This window comes from Cricetulus griseus (assembly GCF_003668045.3).
Source record: "Cricetulus griseus strain 17A/GY chromosome 1 unlocalized genomic scaffold, alternate assembly CriGri-PICRH-1.0 chr1_1, whole genome shotgun sequence".
Lineage (NCBI taxonomy): Eukaryota > Metazoa > Chordata > Mammalia > Rodentia > Cricetidae > Cricetulus > Cricetulus griseus.
In genome coordinates, this window is record NW_023276807.1 from 205,354,491 (window position 1) to 205,376,058 (window position 21,568).

At 42.0% G+C, this 21,568-nt stretch overlaps 1 protein-coding gene across 1 annotated transcript in view; it reads right to left on the minus strand.

Annotated features, from left to right (window-relative positions):
• The window catches only part of Slc35f4 (solute carrier family 35 member F4), a 218,782-nt gene that overhangs the window by 15,313 nt on the left and 181,901 nt on the right, over positions 1–21,568 (minus strand). The window contains exons 2-4 of the mRNA XM_035453470.1: positions 9,310–9,495; positions 5,822–6,119; positions 468–687 (exon numbers count right to left, since the gene is read on the minus strand). Of these exons, the coding sequence (XP_035309361.1) occupies positions 468–687; positions 5,822–6,119; positions 9,310–9,495 (704 nt within the window). The remainder of the gene's footprint in view (positions 1–467; positions 688–5,821; positions 6,120–9,309; positions 9,496–21,568) is intronic.

The following is a 21,568-nucleotide window of genomic DNA, read 5'->3' on the forward strand; positions in this document are numbered from 1 at the left end:
CATTGTGCCATTACCAGTGACTTTAATTACTGTTTGGTAATCTTATCTACTTACACCAATATTAATTAAATCCATCTGGGTAAGGGCAGGTTGGGGGTTGTTCCAAAATATGCTGATTGACAAAAGCAAATCCCAATCTTTACTGTGGCTTATTTTCTCAGACCCTTCTTTGCTGAGACAAGGAATTGACCGTGACAATAATTCTACAAGGTAATTCTAAGGAACTTAATTTCTCAGTCTGCTTCAGTGCCTACTGTTGTAATCAACTGACTCCCCAGTAGAAACATCCCTTTCTCCTTTCATGATGCTGTCACTGCCAGGGCTTCCTAACATATCTTCAAATTTCAATTTGTACTCAGAATCAGTAGGGAAAGTTTTAGAGACACTCCATGAGACAGCAGCCGTGGTGGTTAAGTTAGGCAGCAGGGAGGCACCGCGCATGCGCATGGAATTGAGCGTGCCATTACCCGCACTCCCATGAACCTGTCTTTCAGCACAATCCAGGAGAGCAAGAAGACAAAGGCTTTGTTGCAACAGAACAGAGCAGAGACATCGGTGGCCGTCAGCTTCTTTAAAGCCAGTAAATACAGGTAATTTGTCAAAGTCCATAGAATAGAAAAAGGAGCAGTTCTTTTCAGAAAGAGCTTCAGTGTCAGGCCATCTTCACCAAAAATTCGACTGCATTCCCTAGGAAAGAAAAACAGGGTAAGACACAGGTGCTTATCTTGTCTGGCTGACTCTGTGCCCATTGTTAGGCAAGAGTACAAACACTGTGGTCCATCAACTTGGGCTCTCTAGAATGCGCTTTGTCAGTTTTGCCACCTGTGAGCTTCCGGAAGTACATGGGGGTCCTTGGGAAGAGCCCACAGCTGCTCAGCACAGAGCAGGACCCTCTCCCATCATAGTCTCCTGAGATGGCCAGTCATTCTGTTGCTTTTGAAGATTCTCAGAGAAGCCTGGAGAAATTTGTCTCCAAAGCCATTAGCTACGGACAAAGCTTGAAGCTTCCCACGTACAAAGGCAACATGACAGAGATGGCTGCTGTAGGGTCATTGGGCTGCAGATGTCTCCCAGAATCCTGCCAACTGGGAGCTTCCTCGAATGTCGGTGAAGCCACACACACCTTGGGGTTTAGTTATTTCGGAGATACTGCTTCTTTCTAAAATGTCTATTTAGTGACAGAGTTCTGCCAGTTTCCTTAAGGCAGAAAAATGAAGACCATTTCTTGATAATTTATTTAAATTCAATTATTTAATGTTTTTAATTTAAAAAGTAAAGTATAAAATTGAGGTTCAGTAAGTACTGTTCATTTTGGATGACTCGTTTAGAATTTAGTATATGAAGATAGTCACTTCCTTCAATGAAATCTTTGATTTGTTGAATTATGATTAAATTGGCTACTTATCTTTTAGAGCCATTGTAACTGACATGTTCGAGCTAGCGGCATAGGCAGTAACCGCAGTGGTATGATGACAGTGCCTTTGCCACTGAGGCTTGAAAAGACTCCCTTTGTGAGATTACTTTATTTGCAATCACAAACCCAAACACGCAGTATTTACTCGACAATTGTCATTTGCCAACATGGTAGTTTTAAAAGTAGTATAAATATCTTGTTCAAAGCAACAATCTACTAATATTTGAGCATGTTTATAGTAGAATGCATTTCTATGACTCCAGACAGCACAAATACTAGTTTAGCTTTAACGGAAGAGAGATCATTGTCCTGCAAATTCAAGTGATTTCTAGCCAGGGTGTGCCTCACTAAACGAAGCAGCATCCCTTCCAGGAGAAATGAAACAGCAACAAGGTCTCTAAGCATAGGGAACAGAGCTGCAAATGGAGTCCCATGGTGATCTCTGCTTTCAAGCTACTAAGGATGCTGGGGGTTCAGGAAGGCCAACACACACACACACACACACACACACACACACACACACACACACACACACACACACACCTTGTCCTGTGGGTTGGCTTTCTTGTGAGACAGATCCCCCTCAAGCTGGGAGTTTTCATAAAAGGAAAACGAAATTTCCCAAAGGGAAGTTTTAACTTGACAGAGACATGACTTTAAGGAAGGAAATCAATACCCTAAAGATAAAGCCTTGGGTAAAGCACACAGAAGTCTCACATATCACACAGAAAAAAGAAGGGCTCTCAGCCACCTGTGCTAGCAAGAGGCAGCTTCGAACAGAGGCTGAGCTGCAGTGTTTCCAGACTGTCCCAGATACAAGGTTTGCTCTTGGTAGGGTAGGAAATTTGCCTGGTCAGAAAGTAAGAGGAATCGAGAGTCCCGCGCTTGTTATCTTATCCGTAACCAATGGAAGCCTTTGTAAATACACACTTACTGAAAAGCATGAAGAAACCCATTTCTCATTAAACCTGTTCTCTCTTCTTATCCCCGGAGACCAGAGTCTTGGGTTGAGAGTCTCAAGTAAAGCCAGCAGGGCAGGGAAGAAACACTATTCTACAGGGATCGTGACAGAGGCTCATGGGCAAAGTGGCCAGCAAGGCTGATTCCCTGCAGAGGCTGTTTTCTAGCTGGTCTTGTCCCCAGGATAGTCTGTCTCCCTTCTTCCCCTTTTCTATCTACCCTCCTCTCATTGCTGTCTAGCTCAACATACGTAGCTACTGTTGTAGACATTAAAAATCGTCCTCCAATCCCTCCTATACCCAAATGCTAGGTGACCCGTGTAAGACTATATGCACTGCAAGCATGAGGTACTGGCAAAAGTGAACACTCAAAGAAAGGATGCTCACTCAGAAGCAGCAAGCAGTGTGCCTCTCTTTGGGATGGTGGTGAATAATTTCTGGATAAGAGGCACTGACAGGTGGCAAAGCTTGGAATGAAGCTAGAAGCCGGGGGAAATAATGAATTAATTATGCTCTCCCATATAGTAGCAGCTACTTATCCTTTTTGTATGCCAAATGGTCCTTTAAGTGTATTTCATCAGAGACTGCTGTAGCTTTGACTCTAACTCATTGTTTCTAGAGATATTTTTTTCCCACTAATGAAGCATCCTTATTAAAACTGTAGTGAATACCTTTTTTTCTCTGCAAATTTCAAATGCACCCGGGGCACTTGAATTCTGGCAGTGTTTAATTGGAACAACGGATTCATCAAAGTCCACTTCTAAGGGGACGTGTTTTATCACCTAGATTTGATACTTTATTGAAAATTCCTTTGATGTTAGTGATAAGGAAAAAAAAACATGAAATTCTTCCATGCTGCTCTGGAGAAAAAATACTGGGAGATCTAGTGCTGTGGGAGAATTCTGCTTTCTGTCTTCCACACTAACTCATCTCACCCTGTTCAGCCTTGAAAGCCTTGGGAGAGCCTTCTTAGCAGATGGTGTTAATGAGTCTGCAGGGAAAAAAAGTTCAAAGAGCTAAGAGTTTTCTAACAATGTTCAGCTCTCACTGTTTTTGCTAGAGAATAGCCCTCTCAAAGACAATGTTCTCTGCTTCACAGTAAAAGTCCTTGATTCCGTTTCAGAAACATCCATCTTCACTCTACCTACACTAGCAGGTGGAGGCATCTCCTTCAGGCACAGACTCAGCAAAGCTCACAGGCAGCCCAATGCCAGGGATATGGAGAGATGCAGCTCACTCCCCCAGCAGCGTTTCAGCCTGCTGTAAATGTGTTATCTGGGATAAAGCAGGGTGGCTTGCTTGAAAGTGCTCTTAAGTTGCTCTCCTTCCTCTAAACTTTCTAAATTGTTTCTATCACATGTGTATCTAAAGCACAGGCACTTTTGGGAAGAGCACATATACTATCTGGCACATACAACTTTTCAAATACAACAATTACAGTTTGGCAATCATACTTCCTTGGTATTTTTTTAAATGCCATCATTAAAAAAAATCATGTTCCAAATGCCCAAGTTCATGCCTTTAATCCCAACACTCAGGAGGCAGAGGCAGAGGCAGAGGCAGAGGCAGAGGCAGAGGCAGAGGCAGAGGCAGAGGCAGAGGCAGAGGCAGAGGCAGAGGCAGAGGCAGAGGCAGAGGCAGAGGCAGAGGCAGAGGCAGATAGATCTCTGAGTTTGAGGCCAGCCAGGTCTACAGAGCAAATTCCAGGACAGCCAGGATTACACAGAGAAACCCTGTCTTGGAAAAAAAAATCATGCCCCAAGATATCCTCTAGTTTCACGGGAACCAAATACAAAATATCTTTAGCAATCACAAACAATTAGAGGGTTTTCTTAGAAAAAAAACAGACAATATGTATTGCTTTAGTTTTTTATTAAAAATCTAGATTTTAAATTTTATTTTATGTGTATGATTATACTGTGTATGTGCCTGGTGCCCAAAGAGGTCAAAAGAAGACACCAGATTCCTTGGAAGCTACCTCGTAGTTAGGGGAGCCAAACCCAGGTCCTCTGCAAGAGTAACAAGTGGTCTTAACCACTGATCCATCTCTTCAGCTCCTCTTTTTGTTTCTTTAAAACTGCATATTTATGGTTACATTCAGGAAAACCAGCTCACAGTGTGACTTCAGTATTACCTCATATTTCTAAGTTGGTGAAAAGAAATGGAAGTTGTTTAGAAATCTAATCTTAGAATGTTCCAATCATAGTAGTCATTTTTTTTCTTGTTGAGCACAGGGGGAATAAAGAGGGGTTATTTGAGCTCCTGTATGACAAATTGTTATCATCTTACTGAAGACCAGTTGCTGGGATCTACTTAGGACTCTGCTGCAATGAGCGTGTTTGTTGCTACTGTTTCTTAGCTCTGAACTGATGTGTGTTCGTGTGTGTGTGTGTGTGTGTGTGTGTGTGTGTGTGTGTGTGTGTGTGTGTGTGTGAATGTAGAGGCCAGAAGACAATTGTGGCCATCATTCCCTAGTCACCATTCACTTTGCTTTGGAGACAAGGTTTGTCATTGGCTTGCAGCTCACCAAGGAGGGTAGGCTGGCTGCTCTGGGAGCTCCGGGGGTCCTCTTGTCTCTACTTCCGCAGTGGTGGGATAAGAAGTATGTCCAACCATACTTAGATTTCCCCCTTTCTTGTTTGCTCTGGGACAGAAATCAGATCCTCATGTTTGCAAGGCAAACACTATACCTGCTGCAGCCTGCAAAGAAACTTTGACCCAAATGTTGCTTTGCCTCCCAGGAGTGCTGCACAAATCTGACATGAGCCCTACAATGCTCCTGAGCACTCCCAGAGGGGACCTGGACAAATACCAGAACCACGAGATAAGTAAGCTAGCCACCATCGGGCATATTTACCAAACACCGGACAAGGCCCATGTGCTCCCACCACAGAGATGGGAATCTCTTCCAGTTGCTCAGTGCTAAGCCTCCTGTCTCAGCAAACAAGGCCCTTTCAGCACATCAGAGTGCTGGAAATAGTAAGCATATATGTGTGCAACAGCAATGGAATTTATTAATATAGATTTTTTCCTCTAGAGTTTGAGACACTCTCAACATATGACCTTCAGAGACAATAAATATGAATGTAAATCAGGGTTCTATTACACACACTAACCTTGGAGCAGAGTTTCAGCCTCTGGGAATTTGTTTCATCACAGTTAAGATGAGGATACTAATGCCACCTGGAAAGGTGTTTGCTACCAAGATGACGATAATGACCTAGGGTAAGGGACACAAAAGCACCAACCATCTCAATGCCTGCCATGTATAGACACAATATTTTCAGAGGGGACCAATTCTGCTTCCTCCTGTTCACCACTAACCATAGATCTTGCCTCTTCACTTCAAAAGCAAAGTCAATTCCTATCCTGAAGAGGTGGGAATATGCACATTTACATAAAACAAGTTTTGAAATGTCCCCTATAGATCATTAAACATGGAACCTACCTGAATTTTTTCATTGGTGATTGCTTTTCTTGAGCTGTGGCTAGATGGCCGGAATAATAGACAGGGAAAAACATAATGTTCCAGTTTGTTGAAAACCATGTCATGAAAAAGGGACAGTAAAAATTCTTGTAAGTAATTTTTACAATTTGTGTGGTTCCAACCCAAGATGATGACACTGACAAGATGATCAAGAGTCCCCAGATGGCCTTCAGAACCACGGACATGCAGGATAGGCAGCGAGCCTTGAGTCTGTTTTCTTGGCTGTTGCTCTCAGGATGAGTCTGTGTCCCATCATCCCCTGAAAACAGGAGAGGAATACAGAAGTGGAGGAGCAGGATGCAAAACAGCAATCACACGAGTCGGCTCCTTTGGGAAGATGTGTGTAACTGCAAGTACGGCCAGCATGCCACAGTTGTCTTTTCTGTCACCATCAGAAGGGAACAGTGATCCCCAGCTCATCTTTTTTTTGTTTGTTTCTTAAAGTTTTAGAGTTTTCTTATTTTTATTTTATAAATATGAAGTATTTGAATGTGTGACTGTGCCCCATGTGTGTGCAGGGTCAGTGAAGGCTAGATGAGGGTGTCTAATTCCCAGGAGTCACAGGCAGTTGCAAGCCACCATGTGGATTCTGGGAACTGAACCAAGGTCCTCTGAAAGAGCAGGAGACAGTGCTCTTCACTGCTGAGCCACCTCCAGCTCCCCAGCCTGAACTCATTTTTTCCCCCCTATGGACTCACTCCAGATCCCAGCCAGAAGGCAAAGATGCTTATACATGTGGTGCATGTTACATTGTAGGCATGCTTTGCCTTTTAGAGTGTTCCACAACCCAGCTTCTGAAGACCTGTGGCAGCCCTCCTCTAGTCCCATGGGTCATCTGTGGAGTTGCTGCCCCATAGCAGAAGCTCTAAGAGGCATCTGGGACTCTACCAGGTCTCCTCCTCTTCCTGTCTGAGATTAAGACAGAAACTCCACAATAGACAAAGCTGCTCTTTCAGTCTATATGGGGGGATGACTGAGTCAAAGCTGCCATGTATCCACTGACATGAAAAGTCAGTGAGAAGTCAATACTTGTTTTTATAGTCTCCTGGGATCATTTAAAAATGGCACCAGATGACTCTTAAACTGAAAGCAGTTCGTACTAAGAACAGAGCAAACTGTGACTGTACAAAGTCATTTCCCATCTTACAACAAATTATTGTTCAACCATGCTTCTGGAAACATCGTAGGCTTTGTCTAGGTTTTAACATTTACTAAGAAAATTCAATAGCATTTTTCACATTAAAATAGTCAAAACTCTTTGGAGTTGACAGCCATCATTGTTCTTTCTCCCGATAGAACAAATAAGTTAGAAATGAATTTTTGTACCTCTCAGCAGCTGAGAAGGAAGACACCCTCCAAGCTGAGATCCCACATGGCAGCATCCTACAGGGACACAGAATTGCCTGCATGATTTTCCTGTGTCTCTAGGAACTTAGCTGAGGTCCAGGGCTATTCATGGGATGGGAGCAGTGATGGGCTGGGCTTTTTGCATCTCCACACCTGGCCTTTCCAGAACCTGCCTGAACATGTTCCTACTGCCTCGTGAACCAAGCCCAACTGACTCCCTGCTGCACCCTCGATTAAAACCTTTATTGGGTAGAGGCTTTCAAGAATAATCTTTGAAAGTGAATTCATCACTTCAGAATATAAATGTGAACACAGCAATACTCTGAACTTCTTAATCTTCTAAATGGTACTGCATTCTTGGGGTCTTAAGTAACAGCAGTGGAAAACTGTCATTGTTTGACTTATTTATTCAATAAACTCTTTGGAGACTCTCAGATCTGGTTCTCTCCTTGCGTCCCAGGGGTTCAAAGGTGAAAGACTTGAGTTTACAGTCTGGTAAAACACACAGGACACAAGATGACAAGGGCCAGTTCATACAGAGATGAGGCTATGTAGAGCTGAGGAACAGATGTGGTGAGGAGAAGCTTCTCTAATGCAGAAACATTGAAATGAGCAAGGAAACAGGATTTAGCTAGCTCGAGTGACTACATCCAGGTAGGACCTGCTTTGGCAACAGTTCTGCAAATGTCCTGTGATTTATGCAGTGAGGACAAGGGAAAATGAAGACAAATAAAAAACGTTAGAATGAGAGGCTATTGTGCCAGGAGGCCAGGAAAGAAACACAAATCTACTCAGTACAGATAAAAAGAATGGAGGCTTGGGTGAAAGGTACTGAGAGTTAGTAGAACTCTAGGTTCCTGTATTCTGAACCTAGACTTTATTCATATAAAGCCATCGATTCATAAATTAAGAGCACTCCAGAAGAGGTCTTTCATTCCTTTTCCTGTTTCATCTTAAAATTTATTCACCCACCCCAATTAAGTCTCACAAATTTAATTTTTATGCATTAAAAACAATTTCTTAATTCTCTGCTTTATTTTCTTTAAATAGTCATAGTTAACTAGTTATTTTAACTAGTTAACTATTTAACTAGTTATTATGAATGCTACATTCTGATGTTTTTTATTTTTACTGCAATTTGAAATTTATAAGGGATTTGGCATGTTGACAGTGCTTGAAGGGTCAGATAGGGGAGGCTTTGTGGATGCAAGCAGAAGAGGCACAGAGTGGCTGGACATGGAAGAATCCAGATAGAGTACCTGACATTGGACAGGGAGGGAGCCACAGCCAGAGAAGATCCTGCGATGATGGGAACTGGTGAACAAAATCTCCCAGACAGAGGGAACTTGTTTGTTTTTCCTTTCTGGGGAGGTAGATGTGTGGTCATTTGAATATGAATATGAACTTGGGGCTTTAGAGCATGAGTTGAGACAGAAAATAAGTTGCCGAAGACTAAATAGTCATAGTTTTTAGCAGCTCCTGATGAATCCAGCTGCATCGAGCAAGTCACACTTTGCTGGGAAGCTGATGGGCATGGCTGAGATCACTCTAGCAACCCAGTAACCCGAGAATTAGTGAGTGGTCAGGTGGATTGAGCAAGGGCTGAAGGTTTGCAGTGATCAGAAAATGCTGAACAGTTAATTACCACACAGCAACCTGGGAAGACAGGATGGGTGCCAGGAACAGGTAGTCCTGACCATGACAAAAGCACGGTGTGTGATTTGGCTGACATTTTCATTCTTTTGCCTGGACACAGAATGTTACCACTGAATCCCAGAGCTGAGCTAAACTATGCTGGGTTTGGCACTTGAAGATGAGAAAATGAACTACCTTATAAATTTCATCTATGGTATTAACTATGGTATACATTTTTTCAACAATAGATTTTGGAGTTTGGTTCTCCATGACACTGTATATCTCTAATAAATTGCATCTCCCTATGTCCTAACTTTCCCCTCTTCCCATTTGATAAACTATCTGTACGCTTACTCATAAGAGTCTGGGAAACATTTCTGCCTCCTCTGCCCAAGGCAATGCCATTCCCTGGCTGCCTAGAAGGCTACTAAGATGTCCCGTTACTTAAGAGAAGGTCACCCACATACCTGATCTGCTCTGTCTCTCAACCCTGTGTCCACAAACTCCAGAGGATCCTCGGCTCTGAAGTTCAAGAATAGGAGCAGAAGAGTCTTCAGTGACAGACAGAGGGGACAGTTGCCTGCTGATGCTGCTGTGTGAACTGGGGCAGTTGGATCCTGGTTTGCATCGAGAAACTGATGATCTGGAGGTACCTAGAAAGACAGAGTGCACACCAGTTTGAGAACTTCTGAGCAGAAAAGTCAGAAGTGACTTGAAATTCCTTGGCAGTCAAGTACATGACCATGATAGTCTCAATGAACTTATTCCTAATCTGTGACGGAACTCCCAGGAAGGAACTGCATGGAGGCTCCAGGCCTCTAAAGGCATTGTTTAGATAGACTCATTAACTGGAGGTGAGTATTAGAAGATGATGCTTAGGTGGAAACTTGCATTTTGAATTAAAGCTGCCCACACAGCCCAACAGTTAATCTAAGGAAAGCAAAGAATTGTGGTATGCTTCCTTTCTCACCTCTTTGCCTTCCTTAAGTGGCAAACTGCCAACAGCATCTCCTATCAAAGTCCACCCTATGCTTTTCTACCAGATTGACTGCTAAAGTCCAGTTTCACCCGTAGTCTTTATCCAACGTGGTAGATGAAAACTCAGTCTTCACGATCTGCACCCCCCACATATCCCACTCCTCTTCTCATCAATGTTCCATCTATCCCCCAGCACAGGACAGGCTTCATGGGTCTGTGACCAGAACAGTTGTGTAGGAACTGTGCTCAAAGGAGTCGATCCCAACAATAGCTGCAACCAAACTCTTGACTTTCTCACCCCAAATGGTACCTTTGGTAACATTACAAGATAAATATTGGTACCTTACTATTGAAGAGACTGCAGTCTTCATTTATACCCCACTTGTTTTATTACTAATGTCCCTAATCTATTCTAGTATTTCATCTAGGATGCCATATTACATCCAGTCACCATATCTCTTTAACTACCCGTGGTCTGCAGTGGTATCTTATTTTCCCTAGTTTTAAACAATTTTGACAGTTTTGAGGAGTGATGATAAGCTGTTTTGTAGAATTTCCTTCAAGTAAGATTTACTCTGTGTTTTTCTTATGATAATGTTGGGAATATGGATTTGAGAAATGATGGAGAGATAGAGTATCTTTTTTGTTATCAGTGATATGTGCTACTAGTTGGCATTAGTGATGATGCTGACTATGGCCACATTGCCAAGGTAGAATAAATTTTATTTATTTTATGTTTTTTTGTCTGTATACCGACACTGTGTAACACATACATGTCTAGTGCCCGAAGAGGTGAGAAGAATGTGAGGGTATCAGATTCCATGGAATTGGAGTTAGATATAGTTGTGAGCTGCTATGTGGGTCCTGGGAATACAAACAACCAGTGCTCCTAAATGTCATAGCCTGTGATTAAGTCCTGCCACACAATGGGATGAAAGACAGAGCATTAAGCCACTTTCTAGAGGGTTTTACATTGACTATTTGAAATTCTTTCATAAATAGGTCTTTCTCCTTTCATTCTCTCATTTACTGTATACAACAGCTTCTAGTGGTATGAACTTGTACATATTTATCTCATACTTTAAGTCACAATGAAACCTGCATTGCTGACTCTTGTTCAAATCATGCAAGATGAGCTGCTGAGTCTCATTAACATGTCCTCATTACTTTATTTTTATACTCCTCTTTACCTCTTGGTATTATAAGGTTCTGTCTCTGGGCCTGTCTTTTATTTTTGTGTCCCTCTCTTAGAATGGATCCTTATTTTTTTTTGAAGAATGATATCTAGATACCAAGGTCTCATTGTGAATGAGTTTATTGTTATCGGGTTCCTTTGTCTCTAAGCCCGCTCAGTTGTCAGCACTAGAAAATATGTGTACACATGTCATGTTAAGAATATATGTGTGTGCATATACATGTGTATGCCCTAGGCAAATCTGTATTTATGTAATGCATAGTTTATATGGTTTCTAAAGATTGGGTGAGATGTTCTATGCATGGTATCACCTCAAACAGCACTTGTGAGTTCCAATAAGGATCCACCCAAGTGACTAGGTGCAGCATATGAGAATCATCTTAGACATGTGTATACCAAGATAGACAGCACTCTTCACTCTTTGGAGACTTGCATTTCCTCTTCATGGTAAGGCATGCACTCCCTCATCACCAGTGGGAAGCAGACCATCATTCTCTTTGTGCTATGGCAGCCCTGTCTTGCTGTGGTTCTTTTAAGATGGTAGAAAATGTCTAATGAAAACTGGAATCTTGAACCCTCAGTGACATCCTTGTTTAATTTGGCTATGGATTTATCAACTCTTATACTAGGTTGATAACCATGAAAATCATCAGACATGCAGCTGAGAAGTAGCAGTTATCAAGGAAAAGGGAAGCTTGCATTCCTCAGTTCTCAAGACCTAGAAAGAACTAATCAGAAGTGTGTAAGTACAGTTTCGATTCAGTGTCAGTTCTATTATCCAGGGATATCCACCCATCTTATCTGGTGTTCTTTCCCTTCTCTTTTTCTTTTTTAACCTTGGAAGAATTAATAGAGATATCTAAAGATTCAGTTAGCTGCACCATTTATTACTCAGGGTATCAAGCTGATCTGACTGAAGAGGATTATTTAGTAGTTAATTAAAATGTAGAGATTCTCAAGAGCCAACAGAAGTACCACACACTGTTGCTTTTTGGGGATTAATGACTAAAACCCTCCAGTAGATGAACTACCATCAGTTTTCCACAAACCAGACAGTGGGGTTTCACATGGTTTCACATGTCTTAGCATAGGGTATTGACTTAAGTCAATACCCTATGCTAAGAATACTTGTGGTCTTATTTCATATGCAAAATTTTCATTGAACTTTGCATAGAGATGTCTCTAAAAACAGTGTAAGTTCAGTGGCAAGAAACTGATAGTCATGTTCTCTCAACAACTGATGCTTTTCCAAAAGGGTTGATTCACAGATACTTCAGGGCTCTTTCAAAATCAAGTCTCTTTGATAGAATGTGCCCTCATGAGGTGTGCTTCTTGATCTTCTCTTAGGTTAATACTAGGTTTGCTTTTGTGGTTACCCAGCATTTTAGGTGGGAAGAAAGACATCTAGAATTAAGGTGGGTTGCAAGTTAAGATGGGGTTGAAGCAAACTATTGACCATGACTACCTAAATTTGGCAACACACATATTGGTATTATATGGTAAGTAGTGCTTTTTTTTGTTGGTTTATAGTGCTAGGGACCAAACTCAAAGCCTTTTGCATGTTAAGCACAAAGCACACCTTGTAGCCTACATGATATAGATTTGGAAGTCACTGTGATTTCTCTTTCTTCAGTGTTTTCACTGGAAACATTAGATCTTGGCAGCTGTGTCTCCCATTCCTTACATGGCATAGCCAATTGCCCACTGCCAACCATCCCCCACTGTCTGGTTTGTGGAAAACTGATGGTAGTTCATCTACTGGAGGGTTTTAGTCATTAATCCCCAAAAAGCAAATCTTAAGCTTCATGACCAGGCCTAGAGGCACACTAGGAGTTTGAGCCATGAAACAGTCATCTCAGTTTTGGAAATAAAGACACTGTGTTGTCCTACATTGTCTTATACCAATCACTTAATACAAAACCAACCATGACAAAAAGATTAATATTTTTTTTACAAGAGAGCCTAAATTAGAGGTTTCCAGTGATTCCCTCCTTTCAGAGCTTGTGGAATCCCATGGAAGAGTGGGGTGGAGAATATTGTCAGAGCCAGAGGGGATAGAGGACATCAAGAGAACATAGCTTACTGAATCAACTAAGCAGGGATCTCATGGGATCACAGAGATTGAAGTGGCAAAGCCCAGACTCATATGGGTCTGAGTCAGGTCCTCAGCGTATATAATATGGCTGTTAGCTTTGTGTTTTTGTGAAACTCCTAACAGTGGGAGCTGGTGTGTCTCTGACTCTTTGGCCTGCTCTGGGGATTCTTTTCCTTCTATTGGGTTGCCTTATCTAGCCTCAATACAAGGGCTTTTGCCTAGTCTTATTGTATCTTGTTTTGTCATGTTTGGTTGTTATTTCTTGGAGTCCTGCTCCTTTCCTAGGGGAAATGGAGGGGGAGTGAATCTAGAGGAGAGGGGAGGTGTGAGAGGAGAGGAGGGATTAGAAACCGTAGTCAAGAAGTATTATACGAGAGAAGAATTTATTTAAAACCAATAATCAGAATATTACTTGAGATGCAACAAAGCATTATAAATAAATCACTGACTATACTACTGAATGCCTGGGTGGAAATCCATGTATAATACTCACTTTGATAGGCACTGGGAAGAAGCTATATTAGGAGTGCTGTGCTGGGAGTCTTCCAGTAGCCAGGCCAGGTAGTTTCTCTACTCTCTCATGAGCCATAGTAGTAGGGTCATTTTTCATATCTATATAGACTGGTGAATATTTTTCCATCTGCAGTGATGGGATTATGCATGCTCCCAAATTAAATTTGGCTCAACAGATGGCTATTAAGTATCTATTATTAAGTAGGTTTGTGTCAGCGGCAAAGTCAAATAACTGAAGGATACATCATCCATGCCTACATGGAGCTCTCAACTCAGTATTAAAGTTAGATAGGTAACAAATTAACCATGATTTTGTATGGACTGTGGACTAAGAGGGCAATGCAATGTGTGTCAAGCATGGAGCAGGGAAGTCTCTGGTTACAGCAAAAGTGTCCTTGGAGAATGAACAACATGTCACAGGCAGAGTTTTAAGCCGAGGACTGGGCTATCTGTTAGAAGAGATTGAATATTGGGATGCATACAGTGTATGCTGAGGGGCCTCACAGCAAATGACCAATGCTAAGATTCTGAAATACAATCACAAGAGCACAGGAATCTTGGTTTTTTGCCTTTACTTGTTTCTTGAAAAGGAAGTTCTGCCAAACTGAGAGCAAAAGGGCAGGTAGTAGTTAAAAGCCCAGACTGCCTGAGTCTGGGGAGACCAGGTAGCAGTCTGGGCTCGGCAATCTCTAAGATACTGAGCCCTGTGCAGCAGTGTGAGTCTCCACCCTCCTGTTTCCTCTCCTGTTCAGATTCCACGGCTCAAAGGAAGTCCTCAGTAAGCACAGGTGGTGGTGACTAACAAGAGCAGGTTAAAGGAATGACCAAGAGTGGACCTTTTTTTTTTTTTTTTTTCCCTCGAGATTGGGTTTCTCTGTGCAGCTTTGGAGGCTGTCCTGGAACTCCATCTGTAAACCAGGCTGGCCTTGAACTCACAGAGATCCTCCTGCCTCTGCTTCCCAAGTTCTGGGATTAAAGGTGTGTGCCATCAATGCCCGGCAAGAGTAGACTTTTAAGAACACCGACTTTATGAATTAGAAATCCATCCTAATTAGATTTGGAAAGAGTGGTGCTTTTAGGAGTTTAGCAACCCAGGGACAGAATGGCTAAGATGTACCTGAAGCAGGAACAGCTGGATCCATTTTTGGTATCATCTCTTCGCAGTGTTAGCTTTCTTTGTAGAGTCTTGACTTCATTTTTTCTCATTTAGCTGAAACTTGCCCAGTCGGTAGAGAATGGCAAGCTTCCAGATTTTCCTTCTCACAGCTTTAGGTTTATGAGAGAAACATAGTGGCCCAGAGTAAAAATTCTAGAGGAATGTCTTTGTATCATTTGACTTCTTGTCTAGCTCCCATGGCTAGTAGTGGAAATATTGTAAAAGCTCCCAGGAAGAACTGGGATGTGCTGGGCACAGGGTTCCATGGGGATCTACTCCAGGGAGTTCAAAGTCAAAGGAAGACAAAGCGCCTCAGCTACTGACTGAGTGAGGAAATTGCTTGAATACATTGAATGTGAGGTGTGGTGTTCCCAGAGAAATGGAAGAGTCCAGCTGGTAAAGAAGAACTAGACAAAAATCTTTGGAAAGCACTGTGAGTGAAATGCAAAGCACTAGGACAGTTTCTGTGTAAACAAAGATGTGGAAGAAAACAGACCAAATTCGTAGTTATCATTTAAATGGAGGGCCCTACTATTTGCCTTTATACCCTATGGACACAAAAAGCCAATGAAAACTATGGTCTCACAAAACACTCCTCTGAGCAGATCTGGAAACCTATCCTTAACTTTCCCCGAATCATTAGGCAACTACTATGTGCAGATCTGGTGCCAGTCAGCACCAAGCTCCTTCCCTCACACCCCCTGGACTGTGTTCACGCCTTCATGCATGTCCACTATCTACATGGAACGCTAGGTTCCTTGGTGGATGATTTTTCTAACAAACTCTTTCAAATAATGTATTAACTGTGAAACCAACTTTGAGATTTTTCAGACAAATTTTGATGGATGAAGAACTGTGATCTTTTTCATGATGGTGCTAGAGTCAACAAAGAAACATGGGAAGTAGAAATAGAATTCTATATTTTTAATTGTGTTAGTTGACAGTCATAATTATCTGACTTTTTTTCTAACAGCAAGATAGACTAATTCAACAAAACATTAGGTGGAAAACTATATTTCATTTAAAAACTCATTTGTGTGCTAGAGAGTTGCTTAATAGTCATACTGCTTTTGGAGAAGCCCCAAGTTCAGTTTCCAGCACCTACCCAGGAGGTAGTACTACAACTTCATTGTCATCTATTTAATTAATTTATTTATTTACTATTTATGTTCTTGGTGCTGATAATCAAACCCAGGACCCTGGGCATGGCAAGCCAATCCTTTATCTGTGAACCACATTCCCAGCTCAGTACCATGTTCTCTAAGAAATCAAAACTTCCCACGCCCAGCTCTACCAATCGTACTTGGTACATGCTAGTCACCTTTAGTAGCTGATGGTTTTTATTCATTTTATAGATAAATATCTTGTTAAAACACCTGTTTTTTTATCATTGGCTGCATTTCTGTAGGTCTTACATGTTTTATGTTTAAGAAAAAATTCAAGATTTGTTAACTCTATTATTCCAAATTACAGGTGTCTAACCAAAATCTAGGTTTTCAATATATGCATTTGAAAGATTTGGGTTCTTACACATTAAAAAGAAAAACATTTTAGCTGCTATTTTTTGACTAAAATTTGTGTGTGAAAGGAAAACCAATAGAACACTCCCATTATACATATCTCACCCCTAAAACAATGTTCATTTATTCTGTCTAGAATATGATGCATCTTGTGTACCTATGGTTGACTTTAATACCAAAGAGTTAGCACTACTACTGATTTTTGTGACATAAAAATAAAATGCCTAGCATATGCCGAACACCTACTATGTGCCTAGAAGCTTCAGTAAACTATCTCCAGGTGCTTCAACAATACTGCAGGATTGATTTTACTATCCCCATTTTACAGATGGGGATGGTAAATCTCTAACAGCTCAGGCACAAATCAGCACTAAGTAAAAAAGCCCATCCTCTTTAGTACAGTTTCCATCTGAGCACATCAGTTTTACTAAGCCACTTCTATGCACAAGAAGCTGCTGCTCCTCTTGGAAAAATGATGGAGAGACTTTTCTGCCTGGGGTTTAGATTGGTAGCATAGGCGAGGGTTTGGATAGGCTGAGAGCTCGAGGAGCTGCCAACGTAGGTAAGGTCTGGATTTTCACAAGCTAGTCTTGCTTCTGTGAATCATTGCTTTGTATTAGGTGGTACACCGACTTGCTTCTGTAATGACTGGGCCTCTTAACCTTGGGAAATACTACCGATTCTTGAAAACCTCTGCTCACAAATTTGTTCCTGAAGTTTTCCTGGAACACTTTCCTTTCCAAGTGGCCCTGTTGAATTTCTTGATTGACAGATTTGACAGAACATTAGTAAAGAAGCCTCATCATTCACTATTAGTCCAAGCCTCAGTTCAAGAGAAACCTTTGTCTCTTGGCCTGTTTCTGTGATGATCTGGGAATCAATGTGGCTGACACCCAATGTGGGCCTGGCTGTGCCTTAGCCCTCTGCTAAATGCAGAAAAGAACAAGAAGGAATGGTGCTTGCCCTCATTTTGTTATGGTCCAGGAGGGGAAAAGCCAATTACAGAAGCAATTTTTGTAAAGTGAGCTAAATGCCAAGTGGGTGGAAAAGCTAGTCTCTGGGAGCCAATTCATGGCATAATCCCTTGCCAATGCTAATGGTCTACAAATATCTTCTCCTTTAGGAGCTGGGCTTTTAATCCAGAAGCCTATGTATCAGTTCACAAAATATTTATGCCTTTCTCATGATCAGGGAAAAAAAAAAGGAGAGACACTTCTGCCAGGGGAAGAGCTAATGGTGCTTATGCACATCAATCGCCCGAGGAGGAAGGCTGGCCAGAAGCTGGCACAGGCAGCTGCTTAGGCCGTTCTGTGGGTTAATACACAATAGAAATAGAACTGTATTGCAGTTCTGCCACTGAGGACAACAGGAAAAGATACACGACCCGCATTAGGACATATTCATAACCATTATGAGCACTTAACGTATACCAGGTGGATAGGCAGAAATAGTCCTTGAACCCACTCAACAAGTCCCTGTCTGGCACACATATGAAACTCTGTCTTAGTTTCAGTTCCTGTTGCTGTGATAAAATACACTGACAAAGACAACTTAAGGAGAACTGGTTGTTTCAGCTCACAGTTCCTGGTTGCAATACATCATGGTGGGGGAAGTCAAGTCATTAGGGGCTTGAAGCAGCTGGATATATTATGGCCACTGCCAGAAGAGGACAACAACGGATGTATGCTTACATACTTGGCTTGATTTCTTCATATAGCCCAGGATCCCTTGCCTAGAGAATGGGCCTACCACAATTCAGATGGGTCTTTCCATATCAATTAAAGATGTAATCAGGATAACCCACCACAGGCATGTCCAGAGGTCTGCCTCCAATGTAACATTAGAGTTTTGTAAAGAGACAATTCTAACTTCCACAAGAACATTCCCCACCTAGTGAAATTCCATTTTCCCATCAAAATAGATCTCAAGGCCTAAAGACAACTGTCCCACTATTTTCTTATGACATCAGCCCCTCCAATTGTCCCAACTCTGTCCATTTTTCACATTGCAGAACAGTCTTTCAGGAACACAAATTTGACCATACTATTTTCATGTTAAATCCTGTGGGTGGGTTTATCTTGGTTACATTGGGGAAACACATCTTAATTGTGGGCAGATCCATTACCTGAGCAAAGACTGGGCTTAGTGGTAAAGTACTTGCCTTTACTTGGGTAGTGATATTATGTTTGTAATCTAACAAATAAAGCTTCCCTGAAGATCAGAATGAAGAGCTAAGCCACTAGTTGGCCACACACACCTAAGCCACTAGTTAGCCATAGAGGACAGACAGTGGTGGCCACACCTTTAATCCCAGCACTGGAAAGACAGAGGAAGATGAATGTCTATGAGTTCAAGGCCACCCTGGGCTACATGAGAGTGACTGAGTCTAAAAGAGAAACAGAGATCACATTTTTGATGCTAGCACTTGGAATGACACACCTTTAATCCCAGCCGGCGACCTCGGTAAGATAAGTCCTTATAAAAATATATAGGTTAGTCGTTATGATTGATAATTAAGGCAGATAGCAAATAAGAAGTCGTTGTCATTGGCCAGCAAGATTGTATCTAATATAAGACTCTGTGTGTTATTTGGGGGCCCTAAAGGGCAGCAGAACCCAGGCAGCTGGCAGCAAGAGCTATCATTACACAAGTCTGTGAAGCATTTTTTTAAAATTAATGATTGATGTATGAGGGCCCAGCCTACTGTAGGCAGTGCCACCATTGGGAAAGTGGTCCTGAGTTGTGTAAGAAAGCAGGCTAAGCAAGTCATAGAGCAAACCATTAAGCAGCACTGCTCAATGGCCTCTGCTTCAGTTCCTGCCTCCTACCCTGACTTCCTTCATGATGGATTGAAGCTGTAAGATGACCCCCCACCCCAACCTGCCACCTTGCTACATTTGCTTTTGACTATGATGTTTATCACATCGATAGAAATCCTAACTAAGACAGCAGCAAACCTAAGAAAAACACCCAGAAAGGTCAGGAGGGGGGCAGCACATTGTATAAGAGTAGAGAAGGCACTAGAAGAGAATAGGAGAAGGTGACCATATGCAGAGTGTCTTTAGTAACATGATAGCTAATATTGATAGAAAGGGTCACAGCTGAGCCGGTTGGAGATGAGAAGAAACAGGCAGTGTAGACAGCACACAGATGCAGAGAAGGGAGCTACTATTGCATAGATCATATGGATTTTTGAACATGTAGAAATGATGTCAAGCACAGAAATCTTCCCGAGTCTACCCTGTGGATGTGGGAACAGGAACATATAAGTGGATGGGAGGGTGGGTGCATGGGCAGGTGTTAGAGGCATGGGTGACACATGAAGAGATGGAAAGAGATAGGTAAGTCAGGGTAGCCTTCTTAGAAGAAAGGTAAACCTCATCAATGGTGCCAGGGATTTATGGAAATCAACAGGGTTTTGTGATTTAACAGGCGACAGTGTAGAATGTTTTAAACTCCTTTAACATTTTCCTACCTAGAATGCAGGGGAGCTGTGTTGGGGTTTTGCCATCTCTGGGCTCCCGTGGCTGTTGAAAAGCTTTCATCAAAATCCCCACACAAAGATCATTTCTTGGCTGAAGATGAGGGGGAAAGATATTACAGGATTTGTTCTGTTCCTTTGGTAAGCAAACAGGGGTAAATTATCTCCTGGGAGCAGTGTAAGTCAGCCATGTGAGGCAAATTACAGCAGCTATGCAAGTGTTAGGATGCTTAATGTGCCATTACTGACAATTGAGTGTAATATAAAGGTTTCCTTTTACAGTGTCATTATGCATGGTATCCCCTTGAAATCTTACATTTCAGGTAAGTCTTCTGATGTTCACACTGTCTAGGAGACAACTTAAATTTGCAGCAGTGATCCTGGAACAAAATAAAAGGTACCGTTCGCATTATCTTCGTAGCATTCCTTGCTGCCAGCTCCTCTTCCTGTCCTTATCCCCCCTCTTCCTTCCATTAGGCTCTTGCTGCCTTTGTTTTAGGTAACCAATTGCCCATTATCCCAGGCACCCTGACTGTAGAGAGAAACTTCCACATATGATGTTAGCCTGCCTTGGAGAGCAACTGGGTCAACCCTTCCCACACATCTGTGGCCAACAGGCTAATTTGCCTTGCTATGGTTTGGCAGCACTACTCGCTTGCCCATGAACATTTATTGAGGATTTTTGTGGCGGTTTGAGTGAGTACTGTGCCCCAGAGCTTCATGCACTTGCACACTTGGTCTCCAAGTGTTTGGGGAATGTTATGAAACCTTTAAGAGGGGCAGCCTTGCTGAAGGAAATATGTCACTGGGGGTGGGATTTGACCATTTGTAACGTCTCCATACCTTCTGTTCTCTCTGTGTCTCTGCTTTCTTCTTTCATTTTAAAAATAATTTCATAAGGTTTGTCCCAAAAAAGCCTTGTAAATAAACAAAAACATCCCACACCAAAATTAATCAAGCGCGAATCTATATAACTCTCTGCTTCCTGCCTATAGTTGGAAATATGGTCAACCTGTATCTTAGTTAGTTTCCCATTGTTGTGATAAAGACACCATGACCAGGTCAGTTTATAGAAGAGTGCATTTACTTGGGCTTTGCTTATAGTTTCAGAAGGTTGGAGTCCACGATCATCATGGTGGGGAGCATAGCAGGCAGGCACTAGGCCTGGCATGGACTTTTGAAACCTCAAAGCCATCCCCAGTAACATACCATACATAAAAGACTATATCTCCTAATCCTTCCCAAATAGTTCCACTAATTGGGAACCACATATTCAAATATATGAGCCTATAGGCCACCACATAGCCAGCCAGCTTCCTGCTCCTTTAGGCATACCATACCCACTCCACTGTTCCACTGGAAGCCAAAATAGACTCCTTCTTCCTTAAGTTGCTGTTGGCCATGATAATTTATCACAGAAACAGAAAAGTAAACAGTACAGCTCTCCTGTACACCCAGTGCTGAATCAAGCTGAAAAAATGGTAAAGTATAACCCAATGTACAACATGCTAATGTAATAACAATACTGGCTTTAATAGAAATAGAATCTGAAGGCCCCTGCTCCTGGAGAGGAGAAGAAATTGAAGGACTCTAGAAATGAGAACACTCCTTAGTGACAACACCTTCTTGAGAAAGTTTCTTGTGTCTGTGGCATCAACTCTGCCATTCAGATGAAACAACAGTGAGCCAAAGGCATCAATGGTGTGTGACACCAACCCACACGAGGTGGAGTTTGGGCTATCAGATCAAATTGGTGTTCTTAGCATTAAATTCCTCATGAACCATGCA